At 36.2% G+C, this 23,929-nt stretch overlaps 1 protein-coding gene across 2 annotated transcripts in view; it reads right to left on the bottom strand.

Moving 5' to 3' along the window:
- LOC134539423 (ATP-dependent zinc metalloprotease YME1L) overlaps nucleotides 1-23,929 on the bottom strand; it is a 72,531-nt gene that overhangs the window by 12,684 nt on the left and 35,918 nt on the right. For both annotated transcript variants that reach the window (XM_063381450.1, XM_063381449.1), the window contains exon 12: nucleotides 10,344-10,490. In XM_063381450.1, the coding sequence (XP_063237520.1) occupies nucleotides 10,344-10,490 (147 nt within the window). The remainder of the gene's footprint in view (nucleotides 1-10,343; nucleotides 10,491-23,929) is intronic.

The raw sequence follows: 23,929 nt of genomic DNA, 5'->3' as shown, positions 1-23,929 counted from the left end.
TTTCCGTGTGTTTTTAACAACTATTAATTTACCACCAGATAAAGTAAAGTTAATTGTGCTTGCTGCTTGCACATTACACAATATGCTGGTTGAAAAACGAAAGCACATATATACTCATACAGACTTTCGAACTGTTGAGGTAGGTGGACATTGTTTTATTGAACCATTTACTGAAGAAGTGTGTCAACAAATGCAGCCTATACAACAAAAGAAGAAATTTTGGTCATATGCGACATGGTACTGAAATACGCAATGACTTCAAAACATTTTACAATGGGCCAGGAAAGGTTCCATGGCAAGAGAACTACATAGGAGGCAACTAACTAAGTACAGTACTTACATACATAACTTACATTTTGTTCTTCAATGGATGGATTTTGTGAAATTTCCACAGTACATAGTGATTCATCTGGTGTTAGTGATGCATCCAGAAAATTTAACATTGGAAACCAATAAGCCATCGGTTTGTAAACACTGTCTGCATCTGCTCTGCTTTTCATGCTTTTAAGTATCTGTAATAGAACAGAACATAAGTGTTAAAAAAAACTGTTATTTGTTTAGCTCAATACTAGTCTCTTCGTCACTTGTTATTCAAGGATATGATATGTAGGTACTGCTTCATGTTTACGTTTACATAATATGCAAGGTTTTAATAAAGGAGTCAATATTTTTAACTCCATGAACATTTACAAATGTAGGCCTACATCATAAAACAATTTTAAAAAAGGTAATGCTTATCTGTGCTATTAAATTATTTATTGGAAATGGGTGAGGGGAACAATTTCAAATACTGTAATTATGTATGAAGTTATTGTCTACAATATATCAAAAAGGACTTATTTTTATAAATATTCAATGCGATTCTAGCCTAATCATATAAAAAACAATTTATTTATTTTAAAAATTAATGAACCAGGGAAATCAGGTAAAAGTTCCTTATCGTGTACCCAAATATATCCCTCGATCCTGATGGTATATTCCTGTAAATTTTTATCCTGCGGTACATGATGCTTGCTGGTTTGATACAGCCCATAAATAGATCTTGTACATACCAAAAACGTGTTAAAAAAACCATTAGGAACGGTTTGTTAGGATAATATAGTTACAGTAAAAATACTTAAAAATGATTTTGGATTGTTTATTATGTCAGTATAGGTACATTGAAAATATGTAAATAATATCAAGAGATATGTCTACTTGGATACGTGATACAGAACTTTTACCGGAAATTGTTTGAAACCAAAACTAACAAGCATTGTCATCGAGAATACAAATACATTTCAAATTTCAAGTTTTTGTCTCGAAAGAGGTTAGTTTATTTTGCATTGCAAGGTTTTCCCCAGTATTAGCAAGTTAAAGAAAATCATTTACAAATGATACAAACTATTATTCTTACCTTTGCCTTTTCAGCTGCATACTGGCATCTCAATCCATTAATTTTTTTCCTCACGTCTTCCACTGTACAACCTTGATTTATGTCCTCAGCGATAGACTTACATATAGCTACACGCATGCTTCTATTTTTATAGTCGTTATGTTTTGCATTGTACAACATTTCGTGCGATTCGTATTGTGCAATTAGCATTTTGGTCGCCGCTATGGTCCAATGGAACTTTTCACCTGCCATGTTTACCTTAAAATATTATCAAAGGTTCTCGCTCCTAGAACATATTATCATAGACATATGATCATATTTCAACTATTATCAAAGATTGTACATTACACAGTCATATTTTTCATCAAATAAATTTGATAATAGATCTATGTCATATGAATATGATAGTGTAATACAGGCCTAAACAATGAACGTTTTTCAAAATAAAAGCATTAAAGTGTAGTTTATAAGGAGGAATATAAAAAACCATTTGTGAATTTTAGGGCTTTTCCGCTTCGTAAAAACGTATGAAACGGGAAATTAATGATTTTATAAGTGTGTGTTCCGGGAAAGTAAACCATTTGTAAAAGTACTTTCGGCGGGACCAAGATTAATTGGCGTATGACACGGGAAAATGTATGAAACTGGAACGTATCATTGAGGTTCTACTATATTAGGTTTATTAGCTGATTGATTTGAGGTTATGTTACATCTAGTAAAGATAAACTTAAAATTCCCGAAAATTTCGGGAAATTTATTTTCCCTCCCGACGGGATAAAAGCCTCTATGTTCCCGAAATTTTTCCCGAATTTCGGGATCCCGCACAGGCCTAGTAAATACCCTTGTTGGAGTTATTGGTGAACATTTGATACATATTCAGTGCTGGGCGCATAAAATTATTCTGGTAGGCAGTACTTGGCAACGTACTCTTAGTGAGTTAAACAGTTTTGTCGAGAATGTCAAAAGTGCTTTTTTGAACACAAGAAAAAGGAAACATGCTTATCTGTCGTTCCTTAGGGAGAAGCATGAAGATCGTAAGGAAGTCAAGCAATTTCCAATGCCAGTACCGACACGTTGGAACTCGTGGTTCAAGGCAGTTGTTTACATTGATCAATATCTAGACAGGGTGTCCAGCAAATATCTGGTTTCAAATTCCAGTACATTTCCAGTACATTTCCCACATTCCCTAAAGTATTCAAGTACAGGCTTGCCTATCCTTCTAAACTTTATAAGTTAAATAAAAATACGTCTTGTAAATGCATTGTCTTAAAAAATTTTTAATTGCCAAAAATCTTATGGTTAGAAAAAATTACTAATCTTAAATAATGGCACTTAAGCTTTAATAAATATTTCAGGTAATAAATATCTACTTACTAAAACAAATTAATTGTTGACCAATAAAAAAATATGACCATGTACACCTAACTCAAGTGCTTTCAGAAAAGAAGTGTAGCCTAGGCCTACTACTAAAGTTTAGGTTGTTAGTATGTTAAATAAAATACAGTTTAAGAATATGTAGAAGCAATTATGTATCTTAATTATGTTTTATTATCTGTTTTCAGTAAGTCAAAATGTACTCAATGACATAATTATGTTTTATTATCTGTTTTCAGTAAGTCAAAATGTACTCAATGACATACTTCTGAACATAATAGTGCAAGTATGTCCGCAGTTAAAAAAACTTCCTACTATGTACCATTATATATATACTTATCGTAAAGTACATTTAATTTCACATTGAAACACAGCAATTTCATAAACATTTTTCCTCAGATGTAAACATGGCCATGTACACTGTAATTTTTCTAATCTTAAAACATTGATATTAAAATATAAAGAACTAAAATACAATCTCATGATTTCATAATCCTAATCTATATTTAATTCTACATTGAATAACACCAATAATTGTAAGTAATAAAGAAAATACATTTTTCAAGCGAACCTCTAAACTTCAAAATTACTGCAAAATATATTAAGTGGTAGATTACTATTATTGACAATCAGCCTGTTTAGTAAATTAAAGCATTCAGTTACTATATTTTATTACAACTTTGCACACAAGGAAGTACCTTAAATCACAAATGTTGCACTAAATAATATACAACACAAAAATTAAGAATTCATGAAATTCCTTACCTCACCAAGTTGACTAATGCAAAATTCGACAAGATAGGCCTACTCTTTTTCCTTCAGAATTGTCTGTATAAAACTGATGATACAGCAGTTCTGTCCAAAGTTTAATATTAAATATGCAGACAAGAAAACAATATTTTAAAAATACACACACTTGATTAAATAATATTTTTAAAGACTAAAATTACTTTTGTAGCTTATTTATTTGCTCTTCAATTTTTTGTATTTCCACCTGAGTGTCGGTTACTAACTTTCTTCTCTTTGATTCCAATTCTTGAATTTCTCTTGCCACCTTCACTTTTTTTTTTGACGCTCAATCTTTGAATTTTCTTCTTTCCGTTTTCTTTCAAGAGCTTGTTTGTACCTCATATGGGCTTGCCTGTAAGAGTTTATCATTGCTTTTGTGACTTCTACTCTCTCTACACCACCAGCTACAGAAACAGCATCAAAAACGCAACGCTGGGCGATGAGTGATTCCTCATTCATATTTTCAATGAGGCATTCAGTATTCACCGAGAAACCTCTTTCAAGGTGTGAGTTTCCATGTGAAAGTATTAACAGTTGCTGCACAAAAGATTTCAATTTTTCCCACTTTGAACCTCTAAGAAGCATCATCCAGAAAGAATCTAAACGGGTATCTGACTTATTGTAAGATTTCATCTCTGTTTTGATGAGTACATCATTACAATTCTCTGGCAATATCATCTGCTGCATTAATTCCTGCTATCAAATTGCCTTCAGTTAAAATTTCCAAAGCTGAAGAAAGATAGCAGTCACCATTTCCAGCAGCTATAACAGCAGGATTCAAACACTGCAAAGATTTTGTGAGTGGAAATTTAAGTGGCGACCGAAACATAATTTTTGCCACAAGAAGCTGAAAGCAAGTTCTGCAATCTTTGCGAAAAAGTAAGAGCTCTTTCTGGTTGGCTCCATCACATTTCCTAAGAGCCTGTCGTGTAGCATATCCTAAATCTACTTCTTCACATCTAATAAGATTTTCTTTTTTCATTACATCTATATCCTTGAGCTGACAACTTTCAATAATGTCCCTCTTCACAAACTTGAACATATGTTTTTCATCAAACAAACAATTGCCTCGTAGAGGAAAGGTGCTACTGGGGCATCTGTTTGAAAGTCCCTCAAAAATGGTTCCATTTCTGTGGCCAGAGACTGGAAAAGTGTTAGCTTGGCTAGAAGCAACTTGTCTTTTACTGAAGCAGCAATTATTTGGAAGCTATGACACTTTGGTTCTTTCTTACTTCCTGCAACACATGTGACAAACTTGCGAATTCCAGGTAAAATTGAAATTGCTCTAGCTGCTACATTAGCCATTTTCCAGCCACCTAATGCCACAGAATTTCAATGGAAAATTTCTTTCGCCACAAACCTCTACAAAATCTGCACGGCGAGCTGGAACATCTTTAAAAAGATAGTATAGAGCACGCAGAAATTCAATTATATTCCAAGCAGTTCCTTTGATGCCAGCTTTGATACTGTTGTGCATAACATGAAGGCCACATGAACCCATATCAAGAATTTTAGGATCTTCTCTGCCTGGTCTTAATTCTTTAGCCATGTCCCTTTGCAACTTTAAATTTACGTTGGGGCCATCCATTGACAACTGCAAGATACAATTTAGATCTAAACCTTCCAAGGCAGCCTTCAAGCCATTCAACAAGTCAGATGCTGCAATGTGTTCTAAAAACACTGAATTCAAATATCTAGTGGTGACATGATTCTTGGAAGTGTCCCAATAGCGAAGAGATACATCCATCTGTTGTTTCTGGGCTACTTTATTCAGAGACTCGTCAAAACCCACCACAAAAAAATTAACATTTTTTACGTCATGCATTAATTCTTCATGGAAATAATATCCAAGCCCATACACTATTGCATAAGAAGTTTTCGACTTCTGCAATTGCATACCCTTAGCAATTTCGCTATCTGGGAACATAAGTGTAAACAAACTCACACTTTTTGCTGCACTTCTCAGTGAAGCATGCGATACTACTGTTTGCAAACACCACAGAATTTCCGCTTTTGTACAGCTGTCCTTTGCTAGAAAATCTTTCATACTAACACTACTCACCTGTTGCTGCACATCTGAGTTTACATCTAATGCATTTAAATCTTGGATGCAAATATTCTTTGTAGAGTGAGACGTTTGAGGAGTGGAAGCACTGGAACACATTTCCTCACTTTGTGACTTATTAGCTAGAGTTGAAAATGAACGAATTGACACAGTTTTCAATTTGTCATTCAATGCCCTCTTATGTTCCATGCCTTTACTATGGCTTACTACAGCTTGCCTGCCCATACTATCGACTTTAAAAACGACACGACAGAATGTACAGCGTGCAAGGTATATATCTGTAGGACATGGCGAAACCCAGCTGAATTCTTCAGTCCATCTGTGTTTGAACTTAGTCTTTCCCCTTCCTGCGCGACCCATCTTACAAAAAGTGCAAAATTATTATTTTCACGTACTTGTTACTCCTCGCAGAGTTTTGCAGCACAGTTATTTTTAGACGTCTATGCACACACAGGTCACATATATTATAAACTGACACTACAACTGAAAGAATTTACGCCAACATTTCATGCCATGGCCTCTCCATAACCTCTTTTAAGTATCATCACAATAATTCACTAGGCCTTCAACAAAACTGTACGTATTTGACAGTATAAGATACAAACGGTAAACAAATTCACGGACAACATTTAATTTAACGCAAAATGCCTACTGCAAACATCACTTTTCACAGTTTAGAAATGTAGTATTCAAACAAAACAAATATGGCGAACGAGTGAAAGTTCATTTCACAGAGTCAAGAACAATGCCTATGCAGGGCAGCCAACAGCACTTAACAGAACATCTCAATGTTTTACCCATGTTAGCTCCTTCCAGCACAAGCGCCATTTTCTGATTAGATTGGCTTGTTTGGAATTACACCGCTTTTGCGCATGCACGAAATGTATTTTATTTTTCGCGCTAGCCAAATTGTCTGGCTGGCACTACTTTTGTCTCTCTATTCTATAACATTTGTATAGGGGCTGGCACTCGTGCGCTGTATACTTCTTGCTCGCGCTGCACTGCAGCAATAGAACAGTCACGGGAAAGAAGTGATCATAGCACTGCTGCATTGTTTTTTTTTTCCCTATATAGCGTCTATGCACAGTAGCCCATGGGCATAAGCGATCGTGCATTGCCATACACCAGTTTCCCGTTTTCCACGTAAATATTCCGTACATTCCCACACAATCCCGAGCATTTACACAAACAAGTACATTTCCAGTACTTCCCGGAATTTCCCGATTGCTGGACACCCTGCTAGATGACATAGTTGAATTTATGAATGAAGTTTCTGACTGTAACAATGCAGGGGTGAATTTCATGAATGACATGTCTAAAGATCAACATCAAGAAGTCAGAATACAAGCTTGTTTCGTCAGTGAAAATTGCCCAAAATTGGTTGCCTTAGTATAATTATTGGAAGGTAACTCTTTACCAACATCCCATCTTCTCCATCTCAAATTGGAGGATATCTGCACCAAGCTGGAGTTGCTCAAGAAGGAATATTCTCACCTGCTTTAAAGCAAAAACTTTCAGTTCTTCAAACTGTAAAACAGGCTGAAGTAACAGCTAAATTGAAAACAGCTGCTCAACAAAGCGAAACTAAGCTCAAAACCATGATGTCCACGGATCCTGCCAGAATTATTTTCAAAGCATGCAGTGAACTATTAAATCCAAGGCACCTCACAGTTCTATCCATGAACGAAAAAGACATAGTAAATTTAATGTGCAAATTGCCAGCTTTCAAAGAACCACATTTGCAACAACCAAGTATTATTGAAGGTTTGACAGTCCTGAAACGAGTAGTTTCAGAACAGTTACGAGACACACACACACAGACTGTTGATCTGTGTCAAATTCTTTGTTCACTTAAAGCAGAATATCCTGAATTTGCAATATTTGCTTTAAAATTACTATGGTTGCCTCCAACGAATGTTGATTCAGAGAGGTCTTTTTCTACATATGCTTGCATAGTTAGCAACAGAAGAAGAAATCTCAAACCAGAAAATGCTGAAGTCTATACAATGGTGTCTTTCAACTAAACATTGTTATTTTACATTGAAATTATTGCTTTCCAATTGGGACATTAGAAACTGTATTTATTAATTAACAATTACAAAGACATATGCTTAATATTAAGCAATGACCTTCAGTTGTAAACCAGCCTATTAAATTTTTTTTTTGAATCTAGGTGTCATGTAAAGTGAAATGCTCAAATATGTGTAGTTTATTTGTACAGGAATCTTACTTTTTTATGTTTATTAGTAAAATTCCATATGTATAGTTAATACATTCTTTTAAAATTTGTGGTGTCGTTTGAATATGTAGTTCATAAAACCATTCTCTAAAGTTAAACATTAAAAACCAAAACAACGAAATAAAACCAAAATTTGATTTTTTCATAACGAAATTTAGGGAAAAATAAAACCACTTTTACGGGACTCTAGTTATGCGTTATTCAGGCTCGCATTCGAGTCACAGATTTTGTTTTTTTATTTGAAGTTGAAGAAAAGTTTTTGTTGCATGACTTATTAATTTAAATTGTTTGGTGTGCTCTTGTATACACCACTTTTTAAATAAACGTACTTTCCGTGAATGGCTTATGATTTTACGAATAACTTTACCTAAAAAAAATTTTTTTTCTCGCATAAAAACCACCCTTCTTTTAAAAATTGATTTTAGTATAAAATGTGCGACGATAATGCGATAAAACACGGTGCTCTAAATGAACAGTGAATACTGAATAATGTGAAACATGCCTCAAGTGAATAACCAGACAAAAAAAAGACCAGTAACTAAAAAAAAATCAATTAACAAAAACTCTGATTAATCTGGCAAAACCTTGATCAATTAGACACAACACTAATTAATAGGTCAAAAATTCTCGATTTAAAATACAAAAACAAAAAAATTATACATAGAAAGCATTAGGCATGTGCGAAGGTCTCTTTTTAAATGCGAAGCGAAGTCGAAGCGAAGCTTATATTGTGCGAAGGAATGTCGAAGGAAAATCAAAGTCGAAGGATTTGAAATAACATAATTTTTAATATTAAAAAATTGTTACATAATTACGTTTCATCATGATTATATAGACTAAAGAAAATTCCATTGTACCAAACATCTTCAAAAAATGTATACTACATAAGTACTGTTAAATGTCTTAATCCACAGGAAAAATAAGTACTTTTCATTTATTTAAAATTTGTAAAATTCATTCATCTGGTTTTCATTAGTAAAGTTAAGTTCCACCTGGCTTTGGAACGTGTGAGCCAGCCATTTGAGGCTTGAAAATTGTCAATTCCAAGCCTTAGTGCCGCCATTCGTGCTTTTTCTTGCAGTGCTGTGCCCAAGATGGGTATGTTATTAGAGCGTGCTTGCACAATCCAATCAAAAAGATTTTTGTCAAGGTCACTATCGATACATTTGCTATATCTTTTCCTCTTCTGGTGCAGTTTGCAGCATTTTCTTCAATTTTTGCTCTGTCTTTTACTATTGTGGACAGAGTTGTAGGTGCAATATTAAAGCGTTTTGCAACATCACACTTTTTCTTGCAGTTGTCAACAGCTGTAAGAATCTCTAGTTTTTTGCAATGCTGATACCCACACGCTTTTGGGTACTCATAACTTCTACGGGTAGGCCTACCTACATATGCTGCCCTAAAACACTTAATATTAAAAATATAAACAGGTTATCCACGTCGTCATGTCGCGTCGCCATTAAACATGCTTCACGAAACGTCACAAAATGTTCACTAGCGTCGGAAACGTGCCACTAGATCTGTTAAATAAATGTTGCATACGTATTACATTTGTGTACGATTGCGAAAGATGTCAATCTGAAATGATGTTTACAAACAAATTATAGGTTAGGTCATCGTAACAGAAAACAAACGGTAACAAAAACGCGTTAGTAGTCGTTGGCCATTGTATAATCCACGTTTTATGTATCTAGCCAGATATGGCCACCATCGGCCAATATCCATTGCTACAAATTCAAACGCGAAAATACGCATTTTGTAGGATAAATATTATAATTGAATTTTTTTTTCTTAATTGAAAAAGTTAAGCGTTTTTTTATTTATAACTGTTGATTATTCCGCATAAATGTTATGTTGTTACACCAATCACACAAAAAACGGACATTTTTTTTATACGAATGAATTTTCTATCTGCACGGTTACCAGCACTGCAACTGCCATTTTACTCAACAAAATAAAGAAAACGTCTGTAAACAATTTCCACAAGACCTGTCGTTAAACAAAGCTATAGAATTGTGAATGAAATGAGAAAATGTTTAATATTTTGTGTATTAATATCGGCAAAATATACGTATTAACGAGAAATTACCGTCCAGGGCTTTGAAAAACGTACCTTATATATTTATTATGCCTATTAATTTGCATGGCGTTTCAAGAAACCGGCGGCTTTATACGTTATACTGGATTGTACGTTAACAAGAGGGACGTACTAGAGAGAATTTGCTGTATACATAATCGGGAAATTACCCGCCGCAAATATATTTTGGCAGTACATATATACATATTGATCCAAATAGTGGGCTAAACATTTCTGGCAAAAATCTTCGACTTTTCCACTCGAAGTTTATTTTTGTCGAAGCCAAAGTCGAAGGAAAAAAATATCTTCGATTCAACTTCGATTACTCGAAGCTTCGCACACCCCTAGAAAGCATTATATTTTTGGGAGAAGCTTGTTTCCTTGTTTAAACAAGGGTTTGGTGTAGAAGGGACGGAGGCGGTACCTTGAGGTCGCTGGAGGCCCCGGACGTGATCTTGTCCGGGCCGAAGATGATCTCCTCGGCCGCCCGGCCGCCCATCATGGTGTCCATCATGGCCTGCAGCTGCGACTTGGTCACGTGGTAGCGCTCCTTCTCCGGGATGTAGGCCGTCTGCAGGCACAGGTTCCCGCCGGCACTCACATCCGCGCACGCCAAACAACAACACTCTTAAATACTCAACAAACCACTGTTCCCACAATCATCTCATCCACCACTACATAACACCGGACTAAAAACAATTAAATATTTTTTATAACTAAAATTTGTATCAGGGTTCAAGTACCTTCCAAAATATCTACCTTCTAATTATCCATTGCATGCTTAGATTCTTAAGTCTTCTCAGAGGTTAATTTTTATTATAGAATGCTTAATAATAATAATAATAATAATAATAATAATAATAATAATAAATTAAATCAATCAAACTGCAAATTTACCAAAACATTATTCCATATGTGCAGCTAATGGCTACATGCATGAGATTTATCGTAGAAAAAGGTGATGGACAATATCTCTGTTCCCATAGCAAATTAACAACACGCTCTCGGCACCCACCGCCAAAAGCTCAAATAGAGGTTTCTGCCCCCTAGCTGGTGTGCCTATGCCATGCGGGACTTCAGTGGCAAAATTAAAATTCAATACTACACCCGCCCCTCGAAGAAACGGTAGTTACAAATCAGATTGGCCTGGCTAAAAGACAACTTAAAAATGTTCCCCGGAAATATTCCTAATATCACATGTAGTATATAGTGGTACTGGAATGGGATATAATTTTCACAAGTTGCGAACGAATGAATTTTATCTTTCCATTTTTCGCGTAGCTGTCTAACCAGCATGTACTCTTACCAAATGGCTTGAGAGGTAACCAACTATAGCTTATAATAGATATCAAGTGGCGTTTGTGTGATAAAATAAGAACAGTACTAAGCTTCAACACATATTTGTGTGCAAGTGTGTATCTACTTCATACCCACCATAACGAACACATGAAAGGTTACCAAAATAATTATTCTACTCAGTTCACTCTTACTTACAATTGCTCATAATTTTATCAAAAAGTAAATATAAAGTCGTTTTACAAAATAACATGTACTTTAGTACTATTAGGTTGTTGCACAAATACGACAATAAAATAATCCAATTATTTTTTTTTTAAACATTTCCACAGTCTGAACATCAATACATCAATGTATTAATGAAAATAATGGATCGCAAAGTTAGAGACAACCCAGTATCTACACTAAGAGCCTCTTGCAGATATTGTCCTTCAATGTAATTAATGGTAGATGTTTCTAGTGGTCAGAGTTATGACAGAAACACAAGAAATTGATGGCTAGCTGAAATTCAGTGAGTAGGTTCGCAGATACTTGTCTCCAGGACCTGTGGATGAGTTCCCAATGAAAGAACAGCTGCAGGCCAGCTGAAGACTATGACTCCCAGCTTCTGCATCAGGAACCAAAATTCAGCAAATTCTACGGGTGCTGCAAAATACTATACACAGAAACGCTCTCACCAGCGTCAGACTCATAGTAAATACTCAGTTTAGTCTTCATCTTGAAGCACTACAATATGGTCTAGACCGATGCGGCAGGAATCAACAGGTTTGAACAGACTCCCTGAATCTGACATAGGTAAAATCAGATGTCCATAATTCCTAAACACTAGTAAAGATCTATCTGTGGTGTGGTAGGTACGAATCTTCTTGTCCCTCGTGCCGGGCTCCGAGGATTCGGAGACCCTTACATACACGAACGTCGTCTTCGCTCATTCAATGGCTATTTTGTTCTAAAAGATACTTCTATCGTTCAGTTTGTTGAGGCAACCACGGAACAAGGCTGCTAAGAGAACAGATTGAATGCTGAATTTATAACAACTTGGAGGAATGAAACCATATAATAAACTGTGCTTTGTGCATGAAAATATTAAAACAGAATACTCAACCAAAGAAATAGTAGTTGAGACCCCAACAACAAAAAAATACAACCAAATTAATGACTCTAGCTGCAATGAGATGTGGTTTAACCAGGTTGCTCTAGTTCACTTACATACATTGTAATGTTGCAGAACCCTGCCCTCCTAATTAAATAATTTTTCTTTTAAACTATGTAAACAATAATAAGTCAATGTTTTTAGAGTGGTGTGTATGTTCTGAGACAGTATAATCAGAATTTATGGATACTAATATATGTTATTTTCATTTGCTATGTTTTTAAGAAGGTATTTTGTATTTTATTAGACATTTTCAATCATTAGTAATTTTTATGTAATTATTCACAAATGAGCCGTTGTACTAGATTTTTACCTGTTTAGGCCTATTTTTTCAGGTTTTTTCTCAATAAGTTTAATTTTGTAAAGTAATTCGTATTATAATTATTGTTCTTAAATTTTATTAACGTGTTGTAATATAATTATAAATCACGGGACTGTGTCTGGGCTGGTGTGATGGTTAGAAAGAGAGGCATGAGAGGCCTGTAAGTGGGAGTGAGAAAGGAACAGTGCTTCCCCGCCAACCGAGATAAAGACGGTAATTCCCCCCCTGTATGGGAACTGAGTGATAACTGCTGTCTCACGGTGTGGGAGAGAGAACGAGAATGGAAATCCCCGATTTCGATGTGAAATTGAAAAGAGACTGATCAGGGGAAGCCCAGAGTTCTGTGTGTAAAAGATTTTTTCATGTTTGTAACTTGTTCTGTGATTGGCTTGCATCAGTAAGCGTGAATGAAGAGTGCGTGTGATTGGTCGGTGAGGTCATGTGACGTCTACTCCCTGCGTGGAGGAGACGAGTTCATGAGATCACCAGTCGTCTGTCGAACGCTGGATGAGTAGGTCGCGTTCGATGGCTTCTCGCTAAATTATGTAATTTACGAAGAGATCATTTCACGTTGGTGGTCGGAGCCAGGCCTATATTTAAATCAACCTAATTTTCTTTTTTTTCGTTTTGGATATAACTTAATTAGAAATTGCGGCCACCTTCGTAGGCATGTTGGCTCGGGGCGGAATTCGTTTTCGCTGGGTGCGGTCCTCTTCGAGGTCGTCCCATTTTTTTGTACTTGCAGTAAAACATTACTGAAGGGCTTCATCTACGCTATTAATTTTCGGCAATTTCTCGTCATGCGAGCTACCAGCAGTTTTTCGACGGGCAGATATATGTGTGGAATGAGTGAATGAACTATTGTAAGTGTTTGGAATCGTCGGTGCATTCTATTTGAAAAAAATAAAAAAACAACAAAAATTACAATCGGCGTTGAACTGTTTATTTTGTATATAACGAACCGTTATAACATGTATGTATCATCAGATAAATACAGAGATTAATTAAAAATAATAGTTATGATAATAAAAATGGGAACAATAGCTGTAAACATGATCACTGTTTACAATAAAATGTTTAATTTTAGATGTTATATTTGAATTTAGGTATTTACTGAAAGACAAAAAAATTATTAAAATAAACATGCATATTGGAGGAATTCTTGAGTAAAAAATACATTTCTTTAGTTAAAGGACATGTTAACTGGGGTGGAAGTGCTGAGGTTGTCGTGTCAGAAGGGCATATGAAGAGAAAAAAATTCTAATGGTGAAGGGGGTGGGAGTAATGGAAAAACTCAGCCAGCCAGCCAGCCAGCCCTGGAGGAATGAGAGAGAGAGAATAAGAGAGACAGTAAAAAATACCATTCTTGTGGCCTTGAAAGCTTTTAGAGGTAGGACAAGTGTACGGAACAGGGGAAGTTTTTGTTTTGGGTCCTGACGGACAACTTTAAACCATGGCAGTTTATTTTTTTGATAAGTTTTAAAAGTATATTGAGCCTGTGTCAGATTTATATAGGTCTACTTTTAATTGAAATGGTCATCCCCGTCTGCTAGTGAAAAGAGGGACAAAAAAAAGGGTCAGAATCTCAGCACAAAAACCTCTTTTGTTTAGGTTGGAATACGCGTAAATAATAATAAATAGAATATAAACAATTAACAATATTTGATAATTAATAGTTTTTGTTAACCAAGAAACAATTAAATCTCATTAGAGCGACTTTTTAATATTAACTCTTTTAAGATATCAACCAAAAAAAAAGTGAAAATACGTGATTATAAAAACAAAAACATACATATTTCTAATTTGTAGGGATGGGCCGGTCGAATCCTCGAATCCTCGAATCCCACCGAATCGCTAGTATTCGAAAGATTCGAAATTCGAGGGAAAAGATTCGGGATTCGAGGAAAAATATTGATGTAAATGTAGTACTTTAAAAACTTAAATGCTTACAATTTACTTGGCCTGTTTACGTTTTCCTTGGAACACATCCTATTGAGGTACAGTAGAACCTCGTTAACCTTCCGTTAGGCGCGCGCGCCTGACAGGTGCATTCTTATCTTGTTTATGTTCCCTGCACGAGGTCGTGTGTCGGGGAGGGGGCTGCTATCGTCTAGCTTCCTAACTTTTGTTTCTTCTCTGGTTAGTTCATGCATGACTGTTGACGGAGTTACTTCAAGGCTGTGGCAGCCATTTTCACCCTGCAGGTGCAGCGCGACTACTGACGTAAGTTTTTCGACTATGATATTTTCAATTGCTATCTTCACCAAATTGCTTATTAATTCTATTCAATTACACACTTATTAGCTAAGATTGTGAATTTAACATTAACTACTGAAAAAATAGAATCACCTAGTAGGTGTGACGCGACTTCATGTGTTTGTTTTACAATATGTGTTTCAGGATGGCTGGGAAAAAAATAATTTATAACTTGGATAATCCTGAAGACGTCAAGAAAATCCATAGTATGCTGTTTGATGATACTTCGGGAGATGAGGACTTTGGAGAACAATCTGATTCTGATAGTGAAGATCAGATACACGAGCGAGAGGAAAATTCAGACACTGAGCAAAGCTGTAATGAATCAGATAGTGATGATCCCGGTAATGCATCTTACTACATGGCAAACCATAAGAAAAATGGTAAGATCGTCGATTCGTACCAATGGAACAAATGCCCATGTCCGAACAAGAGGAGAAGAGGTAAGCAAAATTTGTTATTACACATCCCTGGGGTTATAGGAACAGCAATGAATGCTGAAACAATTTTAGATACCTGGCTTATTCTTTTTGATGAGTCAATACTCGACTCTGTTGTTGCATGGACAAACCAACATATTGAACTTGTAAGGCCTCAATTTAATCGCCTCAGAGTTGCACGTTCGACGGATGTAATAGAGATGAAGGCTTTTATGGGTTTGTTGTACCTAGCTGGTGTGTATCGTGGGTCACGCCTGAACTTAGAAGACCTTTGGGATCCCTCTGGGGATGGTGTTGAAACATTTAGGCTCACCATGTCCTTAAAACGCTTCCGATTTTTGATGAGGTGTATTCGATTTGACAACAAAGAGACGAGAAATGAAAGGAAAGAACTAGATCGAATTGCACCAATACGAGAATGTTTTGAAACATTTGTTGCTAATTGCCAGAAAAGTTACTCTCTTGGAGAGAATGTCACACTTGATGAAAAATTAGAAGCATTTCGGGGTCGTTGCGGTTTCCGCCAGTACATTCCCTCAAAACCTGCCAAATATGGAATCAAGATCTTTGCACTTGTAGATTCCAAAATGTATTACACTTTCAACATGGAAGTATATGCTGGGAAACAACCAGATGGACCGTATGCTGTCAGTAATCATTGTACAGATGTTGTTCATAGGATGGTATCGCCCATAGTCATCTCAGGACGAAATGTTACTACTGATAATTGGTTCAGTGATGTTCCACTTTTGAGTGATCTGGCCGATAAAAAACTATCCCTTGTTGCCACACTGAAAAAACAATAAATGGCAAATCCCTGACGTATTCAAACACATGGCTAACAGAAGTGAAAAGTCCAGTATATTTGGATTCAGAAAAGAAGGGACTTTAGTTTCCTATGTTCCTAGGAAAAACAAAAATGTACTTCTCATATCCAGCCTTCATTTTGACGATGCAATCGATGATTCTACTGGGCCTTCAAAAAAACCGGACATCTTTACATTTTACAATGAAACTAAAGGTGGTGTGGATACGGTGGATAAATTGTGTGCAACGTATAACGTGGCGAGAAATGCTCGGCGGTGGCCTTTGGTAATATTTTTTGCTATACTCAATGTGGCCGGTATCAACGCACAAGTCATTTACTCTGGAAACGGTTATGTTGTAGCCAACCGCAGGACATTTTTACGCCAACTTGCCAAAGGTCTTGTTTCAGAAGAAATGACACGACGCAGTGCTGAAAAACAGAATTTACACATAACACTTCGGCACAGATTGACAGAAGTAACCAAGCAGCGTCTCAAGTGTAGGGAATCGAACAGCAAATCACAAGAGATGAACGACCAAAACAATAAAAGGAAATTGTGTGAGCCTTGTCGCGAAGACAAACAACGCAAAAATACCAAATATTGTTGCGCTACTTGTGGCAAATATTTGTGTTTGAGTCATGTCACTATTATTTGCAAAAATTGTTATGAATGTAAGACATCTTCTGCAGATGATGGTTTGGAAGTTGATAGTGAATAAGTGCAAAAGGCCTGTGAGTTGGTGAAAAAAAGACAGCTGAAAAACAAACAGTGTCTGCAATTTTTATATTTTATGTGTTCTCTGAATTTTTAGTGCTTTTGTTTTTTCATTTTATCATGCTATTTTACTTTAAAACATATTTCCATCTGGACTCATTTATACGAGAAGAAAAGTTTGTATATTACCTATTAATTTCACAAAGATTTGGATTGTGTATGTACCAAATAAGAAGTGTAAATAATGCATGGAATTAATCGAAATATAAGAACTTACATATTTCATAACATATCTCACTAAATTATGTTTTATTTAAATACTGAAAAATAATTTTAAAATATTATACCTGAATTTCTTTGTTACTGATCTACAGCTATTGTTTTGGATTTTTTTATGCATTTATACTGTGGTAATATTAACAATAAATTATGAAGATTCTTATGTTAAATAAATTTTAAATTTACATTTTAAATCTTTACATATATACAGTTCAAATTTACATGGTATTGTAATGAAACTCTTCAGTAGTGGGGATTTATGTTGGTGGAAATAGGAGGAGCACCTCACAGGTGCATTGCGCCAATCCATGTTTGAAACATAGGTGCGCCTATCGGAAGGTTAATACGTGATGGTCAGGACCGAGATAATCACGGATTACTGAATTTCACAGACTAGCGATTAAAAGCCCGGAAGGTCTTGTCAAGCTTCTCAGACACCGGCGTGCAGCTGGGTAAAGGCCGTTCACGGTAAGGGCCGGCCGTCTTCGAATTAGTGTCTCGGCTTAAAAAAATACAGCACTGTCTAGCCATTAGTTCACGGTCATTTACAACAGCCGAAGAGAGAAAGATAAGATCGTGCTGACCTTGCACCCCCCCTCCCCTCACCCTAGTAAGCCGAATGCCAGCCAGACACGTCACTCGCCAGGCGCCTGCCGTGCGTTGGCGGGTGGAAACAAAGGGAGACGGGAAGCAGAAGTCAGGACATCCCCCTCAAGTTTAAAGAGTGACAAATGTGACAGCTGAAAGGGGGGCGACACAAAGGGTCGGTACAAACAGCGTTGCAGAGTTTGGCGGCCCACGTGATGGCTTGTAGTGTTTGCAGGCCGCCGGCCCGCGTGACGTTAATTTTAAGCGCTGACAATTTTTACTTCTCTTTTTTTTCTTCTCTTTTAAATCGTCCCGGATTATCCGATTCCCGAATTAGCGCATCACGGATTAACGAGGTTCTACTGTATTTAGGGATGGGGCGAATCCTGATTTCCTCGAATCCAGATCCTAACTCGAATCCTTGCCGAATCTTGAACCCAAACCCGAATCTTTTAATAGATGATGTCCACATATCTAATGTAAGTGAGATGTATTCTGCTTGCACTAAAAGTCCCTTGACTTTATCACATGTAGATTGGTACATTTCTGGTATAAGTGTATATAAAGACAACAATTTTTTCTTGAGAAATTTCAGTTTTAGTACAGATTAGCGGTTAGGATTTTTTCTATAAATAAGCTAGAGGTCTGCGAGCCTAAGAATTTTACTTCGAGCCGAGCTCGAGCTTTTGTGGTACAGTTACACTTTTGGGAAATTATTTTTATCTTAAACTTAATATCATGTTTGAATAAAGTATTAAAATGAAGTGGGCTTATTAATTTTGGGTAACTATTTACAGAGTGTGTTTACATTTTGCACTGCTAGAATAAAAATAACATTTTTTTTCATTGAATCTTACCTGTTTCCATTGGTTCATTAGTAACTGATATCATCCAACTAACATAACCAAGTATATGTTTGTGTAAATGTAACATATCTTTGGAAAAATTTCACCCTTGTCAATTTTTCTGGAGTCCTTACTGAGCTTCAACAAACTTAGCACCAAAAATCATGTTGTTTGAAAAGTACATTCATATTGTTTCAACATTTCCACTTTTCAGCACAATAATTCTGAGAGAGATTGTCACAGAGTATTAAATTCTGTTCTTTAATCTATCATTCAGAACAATGATTTGTTCTGCACGTTCAGGAGTTAAATTAGCTCTACGATTGGAGATAGTGTTTCCAGCAGAAGAGAAGCGTCTCTCGCTGGCAACCTACTTGGCTGGAATGCTTTAGTAAAATTGCTTAACCTCAAAATTAGTGTCATAAATATCTGTAACTGGTCATTAAAGTTTAATCAATTGAAAGTAATAAAAATAAAAACATTTTACTTCATTCAATTTACACTTGCAAAAAAACATACACACAATAAACCTACATGGAAATTAAAGTCTTTTTCAATATCCTGAAGTCTGAAATATGTTTACTCATGTCATTAAATGTAGAGCTGTATTGAAGAAGCCGATTTTGCCAATATTTAGTTGAATCGGCATTTCTGCCGACTTCCGATACAGTACGCTCGTTAATTTTCGGCCGATATTACTGAAAAACGAAAGAGACTGCCATAACCTAAAAATCCATGAGTACCATTTTCACTTTTCGTAGTAGTACTGCATTCTTTCAGATCGCATTATTTCTTAGCAACATGTGCGAACCGTACATATCAAAGTTTAACATCCTTTTTTTTTTTAACAATGTTCTTTAATTTAATATGTCATAAATAAATAATACATTACTATCATGGTAAATATACATCTCAGTTGTTACGATAACTATAGTGCAAATATCATGCTTCTGTAGTAATTATGGTATTCTACAAAGAATCTTTAGTTCTTTTTATCGTAACTATCTTAAAATAACTATTGGGTTTGTACTTGAGTTATGGTACATCATCCATATTTCTTCGTATGTTGTTGTTCATTTGTCTTTTCTTCATATTTACGTGTGCCATTATTTGAGACAAGAAGTTTCAGAAAAAATTTTAACGGACATTATATCACACATTTAATGGCGTAAATGACGAGACCTCTGGCAATTTAAACGCTTTATACGGAAAAACCTACCATGCGGGACCTCGTAAGCGAGTTTTACTGTATTTTTTCCCCGTAAATAGTAAAAACCAAATCCTTTGACGAATCCTATATCAGACCCGCCGAACCTTCGAATCCCTAGGATTCGGCGGATTCGGCGGATATTGGATTCGGTCGCCCCATCCCTAACAGTATTGTACTTTTAATTCGTTATTATATAAAAAATTATGAAGTATGTACTGATTTGGGAAACTTACTTGATATTCATGAACATGGATGCATTTGTATTTGTACACATGTATTTTAATCACAATTCAATTTTAAATATTCTGATACACATTCTATTTATGAATTTTTTTAGGACCAAGTTTGGTTTGTGTAGACTACCAACATTAAAATATGTATTATCTGAGAATTCCATGATGGCCAACCAATGAATTTGTTAGCCAATCATTTTGAGCAACATAAAAAATAACTAATATTAATATAAAAAAATTTAATGGGTAAACTAGAGATAACACCCCGTCACTTTTAACTTAGGGCATATTAATCACTATGCTTTAGTGAGGCTTAATTTTAAAAGATGCACAACAATATTTCTTATGGCCTAAAACCATTGAATACAAGATGGCGCCTTTTAGTTTCCATTAAATATTTCAGGAAAGCGTTTACCTTCATTTGGGACTTTAAACAAATGTCAAGTTGGTAACTACAAAATATTGTTTCGTCGGATGTTGAATTTTGTTTTCCGATTTCCGTGGATACATGAATCACTGTACTCACAGATAATGCCTGAATGCCTTAAATCCACCAAGTCGGATTCTACAGCAATTGATGAAGTGACCAGATTCTTACGTGATCCTACAGTTAACCCAGAAATAAACATCCTCGAATACTGGAAAACTCAGTCTGCGTGTTCACCCAGGCTACATAAACTGTCCAAAAAATATGTGTGTTCACCACCTGCGACAGTGTTCTCTGAACGTTTGTTCAGCACTGCAGGAAACATGTGACCAAAAACTGAATCGTCTTGATCCAGACAGTGTCAAAATCCTTGTTTTTTTTAAATAAAAATTTAAAGGGTTAAATAATTCTGCATAATGTTTAATTTTTTCTCTTAACTTATAAATAGGGCCCCCTGAAAGTGGTAAATAAAAATTTCAGATTTCGTCATTAAAAATTACCAAAAGCGGTGTTAAAATTCACTTTTAAACACAAAAGCGGTGCTAAAATTCACTTAAAAACACAAAAGCGGTGCTAAAAACTAAAAAAAAAGCGTGTGTTTCCGTAAATATATCTAAAATTATTTAAGTTAAATAATTTTACTTGAACCTACTCATTACTGAATACCCTAAACAAATAGGTTACATATATTTATATGACAATACTTTTGATTTAGACACTGATTATTAGTTCGTTCCCATAAACTAATCTGGAAAAATTTAATCCCTTTAACAAAATCGAGGACGCACCACAAGGCCAAAATGCCAAATTGATCACAACGACGACAGCTAGAAAACTGCTGTGTACCACAACACCGAAAAATGTCATTACAGGGCTGCCACAAAGGTTGGGTTGGGTTAGGTTAGACTAGGTTAGGTTAGGTTAGGTTAGGTTAGGTTAGGTTAGGCTAGGCTAGGCTAGGCTAGGCTAGGCTAGGCTAGGCTAGGCTAGGTAAGGTAAGGTAAGGTTAGGTTTGATTGTGGTATTTCGGCGTTAAGGTACATTTAAGAAAAACACACAAATTCATTCAGTTGTTATTTCGGCTTTGTGGTCAATTTTGACATTCGGCGTTATGGTATTTCCGCGTTGTTGTAACGAACCAACAAAATCTATAAAAACTGTTGGCCAACTAATCATCATTGTCACACCATTCGAAAATTAATGTTTGTTTACATTTTTCCGCTTTTTGGCGCGATTTAATCTGCTTGATACTACGACGCTGTTCCAACTATATGCCAGCGCCCCCGGCTGACGTGATATGGCCACTCACGTAAGGCTGTTCCAAACACCGTTCGCCCAATCATCTGCTTGCTTTTGTATTTATCCGGTGTCGCTGTTCCAAGCTGACGTCAGTGCCCCGAGCGGTGTGCGTACGCTTTAAAACTTCGCCTGTTTGTCTTATCTATCCAAACATTATGCCGGAAAGGAAAATAAACGCCGTAGTTTTGCTTATTTTTACAGTATATTTTTGGGTTTAACATTATAACGTGAGCATGTATAAGCTTTTGTTTGCTTTAATGCATTTATGATTAATGTTTGGCGGCCATGTTGCGGTGATTGTTTACCATTGACGAGACACGTATTTTAACCAGTATTTAAATTTCGCGTAAAAACACTGTGATTTCGCGTTTTAATACAAAATTTTGTGTAAAAACGCTGTGTTATGGCGATTTTGCGTAAAAACTGTATTTAACGGTGATTTCGCGTTTATCGTCGTTTAATCGCGATCGCGAAAAGAACAGGCCCCTACTTATAAATTATTTTATAATTAACCCTTGAGAACTGGATTCGGATTCGAGTAGAGCTGGGCCGATCACCTATTTTGCCGATCATGCAGATGCCGATCATCTGCTGCCGATCTTGCCGATCTTCTGAGCCGATTAGAGCCTTTCAAGTACCTCTGATTACACGTTGCTTTTGACTGATCACTATAAACGGTGAAATATTCCCAGACAAAACTACTTTTCATTGACATGATTACTTAGAAATCACGACATCATAAATTTCACGGACTAGCAATTATACAGGTAAGCCCGGAAGGTCTTTTCAAGCTTCTCAGACACCAGCGTGCAGCTGGGTTAAGGCCAAGGTCATGCGACGTAACATCTCCCGAGGCTTACTGCGCCTTGGCAGCAGATGGATAAAAATAGTAAACTCCCAATTATACGTGTTCATTGGGACTCTCCGATGCCCGGATAATTGAAATTCTGTAAAAAAAAAAAAAATAAATAAACCCGGATAATCGGTTAACGGTAAGGGCCGCCTTCGAATTGTTGTCTCGGCTTAAAAAAATACGGCACTGCCTAGCCATTAGTTCACGGTCATTTACAACAGCCGAAGAGAGAAAGATAAGATCGTGCTGACCTTGTACACATAAATTTTGGGTAGCTCCCCACCCCCCTCCTCCCCTTCGATCAACCGAATGCCAGACAGACACGTCACTCGCCAGGCGCCTGCCGTGCGTTGGCGGGCGGAAAGTAACTCTGCAGCACGTGAAACAACATTCAAACAAACGGAAAACGGGAAGCAGAAGTCAGGACATCTCCCTCACGTTTAAAGAGTGACAAATGTGACAGTTGAAAGGAGGGCGACACAAAGGGTCGGTACAAACAGCGTTGCAGTGTTTGCCGGCCGCCGGCCCGCGTGACGTTAATTTTAAGCGCTGACAATTTTGCTTCTCTTTTTTTTCTGCACTTTTAAATCGTCCCGGATTATCCGATTCCCGTATTATCCGATTCCCGTATTAGCGCGTCACGGATTAACGATGTTCTACTGTGGGAAACAAAACTTTTCATCAACCAGGTTTTTATACAAAAGAAAGTTAAGCTCTATTTCCCGCTAAACAGGATAAGAATATTAATTTCTCTAAACAAAACTTTCAATAGGCCATATTTAGCGAGAAAAAACTAAATAGATGAATTCCCGAAGAGTAGTTGTTTACTAACCACGAGAGCGAGACTACTAGCGCCATTAATCCGTACTAATTCCGTCGCGCGACGCGCGTCACTCTAATCTCTGGCGTCACATAACCAACCTAAACAACAGTCGCCATTCGCCATTCCGGTAATATTAACCGTAAATAGTAAACAAATACATAGTTTTCGGTTCGTAAATGATAAATAACTTTGCAAATAGTATAATGGAAAATTATTTTACCGAAAGTACCGTAAATATACGTGGAAATTGATACTTAGGTATGCAACTGTTCAATGTTTATAAAACTTACGGTATTTGTTTACTTTATTGGTATTTTTTTTTTCGTGTGTGGTTAGTTTTAAATTATTAAATCCTATTATTTTTCAATGAATAATAAAATTTTCTTCCCGAAAAGTACCGTAAACAAACATGGAAAGTTGTTAGGTACAGGTAATTATTCAATGTTATAAGTTTGCAGTAGGA

This window comes from Bacillus rossius, chromosome 15 (genome assembly GCF_032445375.1).
Source record: "Bacillus rossius redtenbacheri isolate Brsri chromosome 15, Brsri_v3, whole genome shotgun sequence".
NCBI classification, from domain to species: domain Eukaryota; kingdom Metazoa; phylum Arthropoda; class Insecta; order Phasmatodea; family Bacillidae; genus Bacillus; species Bacillus rossius.
The sequence above is the reverse complement of the archived record's forward strand: the minus strand, read 5'-3'. Positions and strand labels throughout refer to the sequence as shown.